The sequence below is a fragment of the Argiope bruennichi genome, chromosome 2 (assembly GCF_947563725.1).
Source record: "Argiope bruennichi chromosome 2, qqArgBrue1.1, whole genome shotgun sequence".
Lineage (NCBI taxonomy): Eukaryota > Metazoa > Arthropoda > Arachnida > Araneae > Araneidae > Argiope > Argiope bruennichi.
Window position 1 is genome coordinate 7,399,390 of NC_079152.1, and position 14,217 is coordinate 7,413,606.

Consider the following 14,217-nt stretch of genomic DNA (forward strand, 5'->3'; position numbering starts at 1 on the left):
TTCACAAAAATTAAAATTATAAATGATTCAAGTACCAATTTATTTAACATATTTTCTATTAACGTACAACAGTCTTGAGATTTTGCATTTGCTTTCATATTTCAATTTAAAATATCGAATTTTATTATACCATAAGAACCTGTTGCAGTGGAAAGATGGGCCACGCATGTCCAGATGCTTTTGTCGCAACGATATTATGACACACGTCAGCAGGTAATTGTCACAGTAATAAAAATGATGTTGTCGACTGAGATTGCTTGCCGAAACCCAGCGCAGTCTTGGGTCGAAAATTAATTCATTTAGAAGATAAATCTTTTTCCGATTTCTGTATCGGATACTTTGTGCAGCGAGTTACAGGGCACGCGCACCTGTGAATTTCTTGCCACCACAAGTGGTTAAAAGCATTGCTTTTATCTCAGCCACCAACGATGCTTTAAGCCGAATTTCTTAAGACCTACCTGTTTCGGGAAGAATAGGCATAGCAGGGGCCTTCCTGGCTGCCGTTTAGAAGAGGGGTTATCTCCGAGCTGCCACTGCTGCTTCCACTGGTCAGTTTCCTCATGTTCAAACCGGACAGTAGGTTGACCATATCCTGTTGTTGCTGCACGACACTTGGAGACAATGCACGAGGGGGTGACGGGGATGTTCTGCTCCCACCGTCGTCTATATAGCTGGTGGAACGAAAAGAAACACTCGTGAGAACGAGGAATGGACTGGTTGGAGGAATTACATCCCACACTCTTAAGGTGGAGATAAGGCTGCAAGGTGATAAGGTGTCGGATTGTAAGAACATTTATGTCAATAGCGTCTACAAAATTGATAAGGAGTGCACTTCTACCCGACCCTCTGCCTTTCCCTCAAACCGAGAGAGGAAGGAAATAATAAACCTCAAGAATATAACATCAACAAGGGATCTATCAAAGAATAAATTCACACCAGTGAAATAAATTATTAATATTCTAATAATAAGTGTTTAATCAAATTTATTTAACCTACGAACTTATACAACATCCTCATTCGATGTCACATCCTATTTGGGACACATTTTTTTTAAAATTCTTATAATAATAATAATATAAAAATATCTGAGATATTGAAACGTTTTCGCATTTTAAATTATTTAATACTTCTCTTAAAATTAAAAAGTCAGTCATTTGATGTTCGAGCAGACTCGTCATTGTATGCGAAGGGGTTCATAATCATTCATTCAATAAAAACAAATACTTTACAATTCATGAAATTTTTTTATTTTTTCACGAATTCATTTATTTGATAATATACATTTTTTTGTTCGTTTGTTTATTTCGAGAGATTCTATTTTCAACAGCAAAGTGTCCGCTCAGATATCCACGGCTGGAAGGTTGATTCTTTCAGTCTTTGTGTGAGTGTGTGAGAAGTAGATGAATAAGAAACGCAACAGTCGAGCAAAATGGAGTTTAGTGTATGTTGGCAATTTTACTTTACCATAAGTGAAAATTCTTGGATCAAAAAATTCAATAATTGTTTGGCAAAATAAGTTAAAAAGAGATTCAAATATCTAATACGAAATGTTGAAACATAATATGTCATTTTATATTTAAAACATACACTTCATTATACCAAAGATGATAAGCACACAAAGAAATTAAATCGTCGCAACGCACTTGATTATAAATTTAAATAAAGCAATGAAAAGTATTGTCATTTTTAAAATAGTCATTAAGGTTGCAGAAAAAATCGCTTCTGAAACAACTGGTATAGCGTAAAAAGTGAATTGTTTAAATTTTAAGAATGGTTTTGCCTCTATATACTTAGACAGTAGAGAGGAAAACGTTAAACAGATTCATTTTTAATAACAAAAAAACTTCCTTAAAATTTTAGTCGGGTGTTTCATAAAATGAGCAATGACAGCTCTATACGTTAATATGCACCAAATTTAGAAGCTCTAGGCACAATGGTCTGCTCCGTAGAATGTTTCAAACAGTTTTTTTATTGACTCAATTTTCAGATTTTATCCTGTCCATAAGCGAAATCATGTTAGTTTATGACTCGCATCACTCCAAAGATTCGAACATTAAAATCAGTATAAAGAATTCCAGAACACCAAGCTTCATCCAGCCGTCCATATTTTAGAGTTTCCAGTTCATTTTGATTTGCCAAAATATTTCAGTCCATCTTTCTATCCATTCGAATCGTCCTCAAAATATTACAAATTCAGTTCGTTCAGAAATCAGTCGACTGTTTAATGCAGTGAATCGAAATTCGACACTGGTTTGTGATTTTAATTTATGTACTTCATTTCTTTAAGTTGGTTATTCGCATTCAAGACAATATAGATGAAATAATTCCTGTTGACAGATCTCGTGTACAATTTTATTGAAATTATTTTTTTGGCTAAGACCCATATTCCAAATTTCACATATGTTCCTGGTCCTTGTGTTTTTGACTCATTATTTTTACAGATGGACAATTAAAAACAGGGGGGGGGGGGGGAGTTGTCTCAAATTTTTTTTCGCGTGCCCTCTAATAAAGGTATTGGACCAGAGGGAGCCTTGCATAGCACAAGCATTTAATAATGAGGAAACATTAATCTTTGGCTTGAATTTAACAATTTTACTGCATCTTCCGTGCTATATCTGATGAGAGTTTTAGCGGTTAACCCCTGGCATACGGTTAACAGTATTAGACAATCGAATTGTGTTTTACAGGTTTTTTCCAATTGAAAACCAAAATCTGACACAGAACTACAATCCTTGTAGTCATAAAATCACGTGCCAAATTTGATATATTTAAATCTTTGCGTTTTTGTGCCCTTGCTTTATATATATTTTGAAAGTACAGGCCGGCACACGGTCAGCCCCTTTCTGGATTTGAATCAAAATTTGAAAGAATTCAAAATTTCTGCAAATTTGTCTAAAAACCCTATGCCAAATTTTATCTTTCTAGCTGAAATTGTTTCTGAGTTGTCTTTTTCACAGACAAACGGGCAGACATAATGGCAGAAAAATGTGTTTTTTGGGCACAGAGAGATCTGAAAGATTAGAGACGGTTAAAAAATCTCAAATTCGGATTTCTAGGCAACTTGCTCTACACTTCGTATACAAGAAAGTGAAAATTTGTTTGGGCTCGAAGGCATCTGAACTAAGAAAATGAGAGGTAGATATTTTTGACTTCATGTATGAAAAAAATTACATTTTGTCGAATGAGAGGAAATGTTGAGTGGATTGCAAACATTTTATTTTTGAAGGGCTTTATTATTCTTTCTGAAGGAAACCTTAGTTGCAACACATGGGGTTGTAGTTTTTATTTTTCACTTTTTAAGGACCTCAAAAGCATTGTTTTGAAAAGAAGAGATATCTAGAAATAATAGAATCCACTTATTGAGGAATAAGTGCATGCATGAAATGAGATAAAGCAAAGAAAGGAGGGAACAATAGAGCAAATGATAAAATGCATCACCTTTTCACCAACGTCTTGAGGAGCTTATTATCGGTCTAATCACGCAAGAGAATCGAAGATTCCTCATTTGGGAAATATTTTTTTTTAAATGGTCGAGCTCTTTATAGCTCATCACAGCCCCTCAGATGAACCCCTTTCCATACAATTAAGAGTTTGAGTCGCGCATCGAATGACTGAATTTTTAATTTTAAATCTGCAAATAAGCGAAAAGTATTAGGTAACTTATGATGCGAAAATCATTTAAAAACGCTTCAACATCACAAATGCCCCTTAAAATATTCATAAATGCCCCAAATAGGACGTTTTATTTCATTGGAAAGTTAAGTAAATTCGCATGCCAAGGTGACACAAAACATTTTATTCTACAGTTCAGTTTAGTTACATTAACGTTCCGTTTTTCAAAGCAACACTGGCTATTTTGGGACAGTCCTCGTCATTTTGAACAGCAATCAGATGATCGACACTTGAGCCGGCACCCCCAGTTCAAACTTCCCTACCACACCAGCAGGAGGACGTTTGACTCCGATAGATTTAACGTGCACCATGCCCGCTTACACAACGGTTCTTCGGTGGAAACAGGTCTCCAGCCTGAAACCTTCCTGTTCCGAAGCCGAGAGCTAACCAACAGGCCACCACGGCTGCATTAAAAAATGGGTTTGGATCAATAACTCATTTTCTCATATGGGAAGCAGGAAAGATAATAATAGTCCAAAATTGTGATGTTTCTATACTTCATTTGGACCAACATAAGTCTAAAATAAAACATATTTCCAGAATTAAATCTTTCGATCTGTCGGTAAATACGAGAACTTGAATCTACATAAAACCGAAAGAGATGATAGATATTTGACCATGACACAAAAAAATGTTTATTTCTATCGAATATAAAATGTCATTATTTTATCAATAAAATGATGTAATGAGAGAATTCCGAAATCAAAATTTTATATAATCCCTTATTACTATCAATTACATTAGTATAATATTCTCGACGCATTAAAAAAGTGAGAAAAATGTTCCATACTGCTTGAATTATGAGGCTTTGAAATTTATTATTTAAAACTTATCCATGTTGATTCCGTGCAAACGTCATCCGTTCATAGATTGATTTTCCTAGAGGCATCTATTTAAATGGTCAAATCAAAACAGAATTAAAAACAGTAAAATTAAAACATTAAAAAATGTTGATATTCGAACGTGACTCATTTTAGTCACAGAAAATAAACCCTTTTCACAAAAATATTAGCCCGTGAAGAATGTTTTGTTAAATATCATTCAGAAAATTTTATAAAAATTTAAATTTAGGGAATTTTACAACATTTACTAAATAAAAGAGAATATATATATAATACTTCGCGTCATTTAAAGCATTTATTTAACCAAAAGTAAAAAGGAGTAATAGAAGTCATATCTAGCAAATAAGAATTGAACCCTTTAGCATACGCTGACGAGCCGGATTCGCGCATCGAATTATTTAATTTCTAATTTTAAATCTACAATGAAGTGTAAGTATTAAGTAATTTAAAATGCAAAAAAAAAAAAAAAAATCAATTGAAACCTTTTAATAACTGGAATGCCCTTACATCATAAGAGAAATTAAAATGATAAATGTTCCGAACAAGACGTGTCTTCTAGGTAGGAAGTTAAGTCACTTGGATCAAGAGGTTCATAATTAGAGCGAGTATCCTGTCTATATTGAAATGTTTTCATCTCTTGCACTCGAGTTGTTAATCTGGTTTTCAAGCAAATACTTCATCGAGTTGACTGTCACACGCGCAACAAACCAGATGAAGGAATTTTAATATAAAATTTTTATACCAAAAATGCATATCTGTGTCACCTGTTTTGGAGTTTAAAGTGACTTTAGGCTTGAAACATGACTTTCGAAAAAACCAAGATTTGCATGATTATCTATGGTTTATATCACCGCCTCTTAATTCCGCGTTTCATTGCCATGCTCCCAGTTTACGTTATCTGGACGCGATTATCAAGAAAGATAACACAGGATGCGGTATCGCATAATCGCACTTAGGAAAGCAGTCGCTTTTCCACCAAATGGAAATGCGGCTTTGGAAAGCGTAGAAACGTGCACTCTCTAGCAAATATTTACGGCTATATAATGGGCTTATCACACTGCTGAGTCTGTGCATTTTATTTCCGGAAATCACCTTGAAGGAACAAAAATCAGCTTAATAATGAATAGCCTGGTCAGGTGAACAACAATCTCTCAATAAACCAGAAGGAATGCTCCCCTCGAATTTCTCGTCTTTTGTGCTTCGCAGTACAGAAGAGAAAAGCAAACACGATTTTCGGAGAATTCTTTTTACTTTCTCGTATACGAAGCTTAATGAAAATATTGTAATCGTCAAAAAAATTCAAACTCGAAATTCTGACGAATCTTAGACCTTCCTATGTTTAAAAAATACATTTTCGGCAGTATGCCTGTCTGTTCGTTCATCTGTCGGCCTGTAACAAAGATAACTTAGAAATGCTTAGAGCTAGATGGATAAAATCTGGCATGCACTAGATTTGTAAATTTCTGACAAATTTTACTTCTAAGTTGAAGTTATTCTGACCGACTCTTTGAACATGAGTTAACACGATAAATACAAAACGATGAGAGCCAGATGAATAAAATTCAAAACACGGATTTAACACCTATAGTGAAGATTTCTTTTAAATTTTGTGCCAAATATAAGAAGGAATGAACCGCCTTTCGTCTGTACTTTAACACATTATATATGGTAAAATCCTAGTTTAGTGTGCCCCTTATTTTGCCAAGGATGCCAACAGCACTAAGTCACCAATCAAAATGGCTGATCGCGTAAGCAATGCTGTAAAATAGTTACCACACTATTTTTATTAAAATTATTAATTTTTTTTATCACGATTGCTTTATCTAAGAATTCTTCTTTTTTAACCTTAGCTGCTGAATCTTCTTTGAATTCTGAAATAACGAATTTTTCAAACCGTTTGCGCCGATCTGCATTTTAGACAATAAAATTCAAACACACGGTGCCTTCGCCATCTGAAGACGCGCAGATTTTTTAAACCTTAAAAAAACATCTTACGGCTTCGCTAGCAGCGGCAGCGGGAATCTATTAGCTTCGACAACTCATTAAACTTGAAGATTCTGAGAATAACAAGAACAGCACAAGGAAAAATGAAAGCATCTATTCCTAATAACTCCACAACTAGAGATCGATACTTTTCCTGAGGAGAGATTTGAAAGAATAAATACACTTTGTTCAAATAATTCGACATTTGAGAAGGGAACAATTTCCATAAGAAAGAAACCAGCAGAACTTTTCTCTGATGCAAAGGTTGTTCTATCGGCGTAATATGTATATTACAAAATGCACACATCGAAATTTACAAAATAAAATATTCCTCATAGTATTCCTGATTATCCGATTATTAAATACTTACAGATTAATGGAACAATCACAAGGAATCAACGAACAAATCACATCTACAGAATGGTACGATATTATTAAAATGAAAAAATGTGAAATAAAGGCAAATGATTCAAAAAGCTATAGCAGATGTTTTCAGTTTCTGTCCTGACAAAATTCGCATACAAACGATTTTAATTAGACTAACTTCATTCGGTAAGAATTACAAAAGGATAAATGTTTTCTTTTCATACTTCATTTTAAAAATAACACTGAATGTTTTATTAGAAGTAATAATACTTTCGATTATAAAACGCAATTTAATTAAATTCTTTAATGTCGATTATTTTTAAATTTCATTTTTTTTATAAAACTGCTGTAGTAGGGGAACAAATGAACAAGCGAAAAAAATTGTAAACAAATCAGTATTAGGGTTACTAGAAAATTTATTACGCTTGCTTTATTTGGATTACAATATTGGCAACGAACTCGGGGCACACTAAAATAGGATTAAACCAATGCGATAACACAAAAAGCGCAACGATTTACATGCATCAACTTCGGTATGTGACTACAATTGTACTGCTGTGTCAAATTTAGGTTTCAATCGTTTGGGAAAAGCGCATGTAAAGTACAAATTTGATTTTCGGATGCTATTAATCGCATGCCAAGAATTAATCGTCAAGAAAGGTAGTAAAGGGTGACACAATAAATTCAGTAGCAGTGCTAAATTTACGCAAAAGGTTAAATATCTATCGTGCGAGAATACGATGCAAGGCGTTCTCTGCCTTACGCTACTATTTTTTAGCACTTATTGGAAAGTACGCGAGAAAGTTTTGAGAGACCACCATGACAGGTTTCCATTGATAAGCAAAACAAATATCGTTCATTTAAGTCTTAACGCTCTCGTTCACTTATTAACAGATCGTAAACCATTTGACGTATTTATTACAAATGCGTTATGCATATGTAATTCTGGTGATAAAATTATATGCCAAATTTTATCAATCTAATTTGTTGAGTTTTTAGTTATCTCGGTCATACCTGTTCGGATGGTAGAATAGGCAGACTTCTCACTCATAGATTTCGTACAGAAATCTATTATTTTAATATCAAGACCACATACCAAATTTCATTCTTTTTTTCTTTGTGTCCTTTTCACTGGCTGATTAACATGTTTCCAGAATGGTTTTTTGTTTGGTTTTTGATGCAAATGAATTCTTTTCAGATTCTACTGAGTGTGGAAGGAAATTTTTTTTATTTTTGCCGATTGTAGCATTTTTTTATTGTATATCTTGATTTCTTTCATTTTTATTATGAAAAATAAAAAAAAAGTCATGTGATTAAAGAGCTCTACAGTTTGCAATGTTTGGTTGGCACCAGTTCTGAATATTAACAATCATTATTCAAAATTTATTTGATCCGCAGAGAGTTTAATTTTCTTACTTGAAAATTAAGTGCAGGCTTATAGAACTTGAAAACTTTTATAAACTGTACTGTCAGTTCAATGCAATCGTAGTTATGTAATGATTTATTTAAATCTAACGCATTTTAAAGGCGAAAGCTGATTAATATGTTTAAATAAAAACAAAACATCTAAATATGCGCTTATTTTAGAAATTCGAATGACGAAAGATTTTTTCCAAATTTTGTTAAAAAACAAGAGGTATAGTCAGGAAGATAAGGTTTCATCCAATTGAGTCGTCTTCTCTCAATAGGAATGACACTAACATTGAGCAAGTTACGATTGCGCCATGCTACTGTGTCTTGAGTGCACAATGTTGTGCATTCAAGACTTTTTTCAGTAAATTGATTTTAAAGATTAGTTACATTAAAGTCCCGTTTTAAATCAATACTAGGGCCATTTTGGGACGGACCTCCCCATTTTGAACTGATGTCAGATGGCGAGGATGACGCATGAACTGGCACCCCCCTCTCCAAGCTTCAACACCACACCAGCGAAAGGGCGTTTGGCCCCGACGGATTTAGCGTGCACGAAACCCACTTGCTTGAAATCCTCTGGTTCCGAAGCCGAGATCTTACCACCCGGCCACCGCGACCCCTAATTGAATTCAAAATAAATGAACAAATGAATGAACGATACTTCAATAAGATTTCTTTTAGCTTATCGATGCTAAAAAAATTCTTTTAATCTGAAAGTTTTAGATTTCCAGTTATTTAAAAATGGGTTAAATTTTGTTTCTATTTTTTTTTAAATTATTAATAATTTGTGGAATAAGGCTCCTGAGGTTTTTAGAAATCATTTTTGAACCATTTTGCAGGAAACTACCAGATTATTTGGTGCAATCGATTTTCTTATTTTAACCCATTGACTTACGAGTTTACAGAAGTTCCTCATTAGATGATACATCCTATTTGGGGCATTTATTGTTATTTTAATTTCTATATAAAGACATCTGAGATATTAAAGCGTTTCAAAGAGATTTTTGCACTTAAAAATGGACTGAAAAAGTGAGACTAGTTATAGTATACGATGGGGTTAGTTAAAAATAAAATCGTAGACTACAGAAAAATTCTTCGTGTTGTAGTGTTTTTTATAATAATTATTTTAAAATTTAATTATATTTAAAAATTATATGCATATATGCCGATTTCATCATGAAAACTTTAAATCTTGTAAATAATTACTATAAGTATTTCACATTTTTTCACACATATTGAAGTATGGGGTTTTTGCGACAATTATTTATAGGTTGTCTTTTTAAGCAAAAAAATATGAAAATGTCATTCCGAAACACGCTTCGTTTCTCAGTTCAAATGAATACATTTTCATTATAAAATCTTACCTCATGTCCACTTCGGCACTCATTGCCATGATGTTATTCAAAAGCCCGACCGAACGAATTTCGCATTCTAGAATCTGGGCGGAGGAAACACTTCGCTCCGATTTCCACACTGCAGGTGGATGCGGCTGATTAGCAATTCGAGAGTGACGAAACCTCTTCTGAAACAAAAGAGTGATATCGAAGAGAATCGAAATCTTATCTTGACGACTGATTCAAATACAAGCAATATCAATATTTAACTTCGATTGCACTCACGAATGTCTATTCAAAACAATGATGAACCGCTAACCAATGCTAGAAACTGCTTGAGTTATTGGAAATTGGGGACAAAACGTGTTGCACCCTATGCGAGTTTTCACACAGTTAACTTTAATGAAAATTTTTTAAAAACCTTTTTAAAAATGTTTAAATTAAAAAAAAATTAGAATTAATTACCCACTCTGTACTAAGGAGGCTTAAAGTTATGAATTCGGTTTTAGAATGAGACCAGAGGGTCAGGTTTAGGCTTAGGAATCGGAGGATTCAAGGTTCGAGATCGAATCCACTGAAGAGCAGCTGTGTAAACGGGTCTGGTGCACGTTAAATCCATCGGGACCAAATGTCCTTCCACAGGTGAGGTGCGGAAGCTAGGAGAAGAGATGCCAACTCAGGTTTCAGGGGGTGGTAAGGTGTCGGCTTCGGAACCGGAAGGTTTCAGGCTCGAAACCCGATCCCACTGAAGAATCGTCGTGCAAGCGGTTCTCGTGCACGCTAAATCCGTCGGGGCTTAACGTCCTCCCACTGGAGCGTTGTGAAAATTTGGAGAGGGGGGTTGTTAACTCAGGTATCGTCCTCGTCATCTGACCGCGGTTCAATATTACGAGGTCCGACCCAAAATAGTCCTAATGTTGGTTAAAATTGGACAATAATATAACTAAATTAAACCAAACTAAACTAAGCCAATTCAGGTGTAATTTTCGTCTTCTGAGCCTTAGTTCAGAATTACGAGATCCATCCCAAAATAGCTGTAGTGTTGTTTTAAAACGGGGCGTTAATATAACTGAACTAAACTCGACTTTAGTACTGGAGTTCCCTTGATTCGAAAACCAGTTCCATCTAAAGATACTTCAAGTAGTGCACCCAATGCACATTAAATATAACGTCGAGGATTTAATGTGTGTGGCGAAAATGTGGAGAAAGAGTTCCGGCACAAGTATCATCTGACCAAACTCAAACAGTTTCATTCAAAATAGCGCAAATTAGTAAAATAGCGCTACATAACAATAATAGAATAAACTGAGACTTTGTGACTAAGCCTAGAATATAGGTGCTGGCAGTCATTGGTTTGATGTCCGATTTGAAGGAAACTCTATCCCGTGTACACAACCTTGTTGCACGATATGTTCTGCGCAACTATGTTCAATCAGTCGCAGAGAAGAAACCCTTCTGCTGATGCCGGCTCATGTATTATCCTTTTTATCTAATCTCGACTCAAACTTATTAGGTCCTAATATAGATTCAGTGCAATAATGATTCCCTTAGGAAAGATTGGACATGCGCCATCAGAGTTTAGGATTTTTCTACGCACTTTCCTTTAATTCTCCAAAAAAACGTTTCGAGGTCTTATGAAAAATAAATATATTGTGAGCGAAGCTCTGGTGCACTTTAAATACACAATGGTTAAGCAGGATCAAAAACAACTGTAAGTTTGGAAAAGGAGAAGCCAGCTCATGTATCGCCCTCGTCATATGATCATAACTCACAATATATTATGAAATTCCCCAAGTGAACCAGGAAATACTAAATTTATTAAATTGTTTCTCGGTCAAACATTTTTTTTTTCATCCGGTAGTGTTTTTTTACTCGTTTTCCTTTAGATACAAACTCATGTGACAAAAAACGACCTTTCTTAGCACACGAAAATTATAATACGTGCTTTACAATGCCCGTTTCACAGCAAAACGCGCATAACTTTAAACTGGAAAGATTTTCTTGAAAAAAAAAAAGTTATTTCGGTCGCATTTTCGTTAGACGTATTGAAAATTATATGCTTGCCTTTCCTGGACTAAATGAGTTCTTATAGGCTAAACCTTGTTTCATATTCATACATTTATCTCTTGCTTCATCCTGTCAAACAGTTTTGGAGGGACACTCATTAAAAGAGCAGATCCATGAGCAATGTGCAGTTGTCTAATGGGACACCACTCTAATTTTATTTATTTTTGTATCTTCACTCAAGTTATGTCGATGAAATTGTTCTATAAGACAGCTAAATTTAGATCGAAAAATTGATTAATCAAGTTAATTAATTAGAATCTTGGAATTTTTACTTTACGGAAACTGAGATTTTATAATAATTCAATCCAGTTTGTTTTTTTCTATAGATGTATAAAATTTCAATTCAAAGTTCGCAGATTCTTGAGTTCGCCGTATATTCAATTAATTTAATTCGCTTAAAACTCCGCTTGAAAAGAGTCTATATATTAGGGACCACGTATTAAGTTGAAGTTGATCTCAGATTGCCAAAAGAAAAGAAAAAAAAAAGCGTTTTTTTATGTTTTATTTCACTGAGAAATAGGCGAGGACGATGCCCGAGTCAGCATCCCTTTCGCCATATTTCCGCATCCCACCAGCGGGAGGACATTCGGCCCTGACGGACCCACTTATATGACGGTTCTTCGGGGGATTCGGGTCTCGCACCAGGACCTCATTCCCCCCCCCCCGGCCCCGAAGCCAAGACCTTGCTACCAGGCCACCGGGGCTTTGCCACTTTTGATGGCAGAAGACTGAAACTATTTTTTGTGAAAAATGTTAATATGCTATGAATATCTTATTACATATGACTTAAAGGACCGGGGAATTATATAAAAATGCAGACTTCATTCTTTCCAAAAGTGGTTCATTATAGACTCAAAGTTAATTATTTACCACATATGAAGTATTTTTTTAATTCGAGGTATAAATTGACCTTTAATTGTACAGCAATTAGTTATCGAGCCACAATTAGAGTGGACACCCTTTATATAGACAAAATATAAAATACATTTAGTTCTCGAAATATTCGAATAGTAAAAGATTGATTTCTCCTGCGCTTTGCAGAAGCAGTTGATACATCAAAATTTGCAATTATTTTAATACAACGCGCATAATTCTGTGCATTCTAAATTAAAATAAATAGAGCTTTAAAATGTATTTTTTTTTTTTTACAACCAAAAGAGTTAAAAAAAAAGAACTCTAATATGAAATTTTATATATATATATATATATATATATATATATATATATATATATATATATATATATATATATATAACAGGCCACTCTTTTCTTGTTCAAATAAAAGAATTCTTGTTCGCATTTGTTGTTCTTTGAAACAAAGGATAAAAATATTAATAAAAAAAATTCTTCAAGTTTCAAGATTATTCAACAGCTATTGGCACAGAGATAAGATTTTTTTCTAAGAAATATGCCTATTCTTTTCTATTTCCAGATTTTAGATAGCATCAAAACATTTCTAAAGATTATTTTTCTTTTACACTTACTTCATTTTCATTTTAATGCTGAAAGTTAAGATCAGGGACAGATAAGTATTGAATTTTTAATTCCAAATAAATAAAAACATAAAATTAGACTGATTTATTTTGAATCATTAGAAGTATTGGTTTTTTATATGCGAAACAAAGAAGAAAATAATAATAATAATAATAAAGGCGAACAAAGCAGGCGGACTCTGATAAATTTGGGGTCGAATTGAGTAACTTGAAACTTCTAATTCGTCGATAGTTCGAATTTTTTATTGCCTCCTATTAATTCTTATTAATATAATATTAAAATATTTTCTGCAAGACGAATTTATTTTGTTTAAATTAAAGTTGACCTAAAAACCATATACATTTATTATTATTTTTATCATTTAAATAATTATTTTTTTCACTTTCTTCGTTGCTTCAATTTCACTTTTCGCCATTTCTTAACTCGGAAAAATGTAAGAAAATACCGGAGAATGAATCTTTAATTTTAATACAAGTCTCCTTTCCAAGTCACGGAAAGGGCATAATTTTACTCGCAAAATATCTACAATTTTACATCTGCTATCGGTAACAATCAATTTTACAGGAAACTTTTCCTGTGGCATTGAACACATTTTTCTGTGAACTTTTGGGCCGATATCTATTAATTTTTTTTGTAATGTTCTTATTTTCCCGCTTGGAATGCTGTCACTTTACTATAGCTATACGTTACTTCTCTAACGACATTAGACGCCATTTTGAATTTAAAGGACTTTATACTTATCACTCAGTATATATATTCATTTCATTGTACATATCGACATTTAGAAAACTAGTTAATGGCAGTTAATAGAAAATTCATTTGAAAGGTTATACGAATAAACTGATTTTAATTAATAATAATTTCAATGGAAACTAAAAGCAAACTCATCCACAAATTTATGTCCTGCTCTTTAGTGACCGACAAACTTTTCAGCGACGGTGAGACAATTTGATACCATTTTTTCAATCTCAATAATTAAAAAAAAAAAAAAAAAAATGCATTTTTGATGAATGAATTTGTTCCGAATATATTAATTGAATCTTTAA

At 33.6% G+C, this 14,217-nt stretch overlaps 1 protein-coding gene across 1 annotated transcript in view; it reads right to left on the reverse strand.

The window, feature by feature from the left end:
- Positions 1 to 14,217, reverse strand: part of LOC129961805 (P protein-like) — a 78,450-nt gene that overhangs the window by 60,855 nt on the left and 3,378 nt on the right. The window contains exons 2-3 of the mRNA XM_056075378.1: positions 9,641 to 9,798; positions 459 to 671 (exon numbers count right to left, since the gene is read on the reverse strand). Coding sequence (XP_055931353.1) covers positions 459 to 671; positions 9,641 to 9,798 — 371 coding nt within the window. The remainder of the gene's footprint in view (positions 1 to 458; positions 672 to 9,640; positions 9,799 to 14,217) is intronic.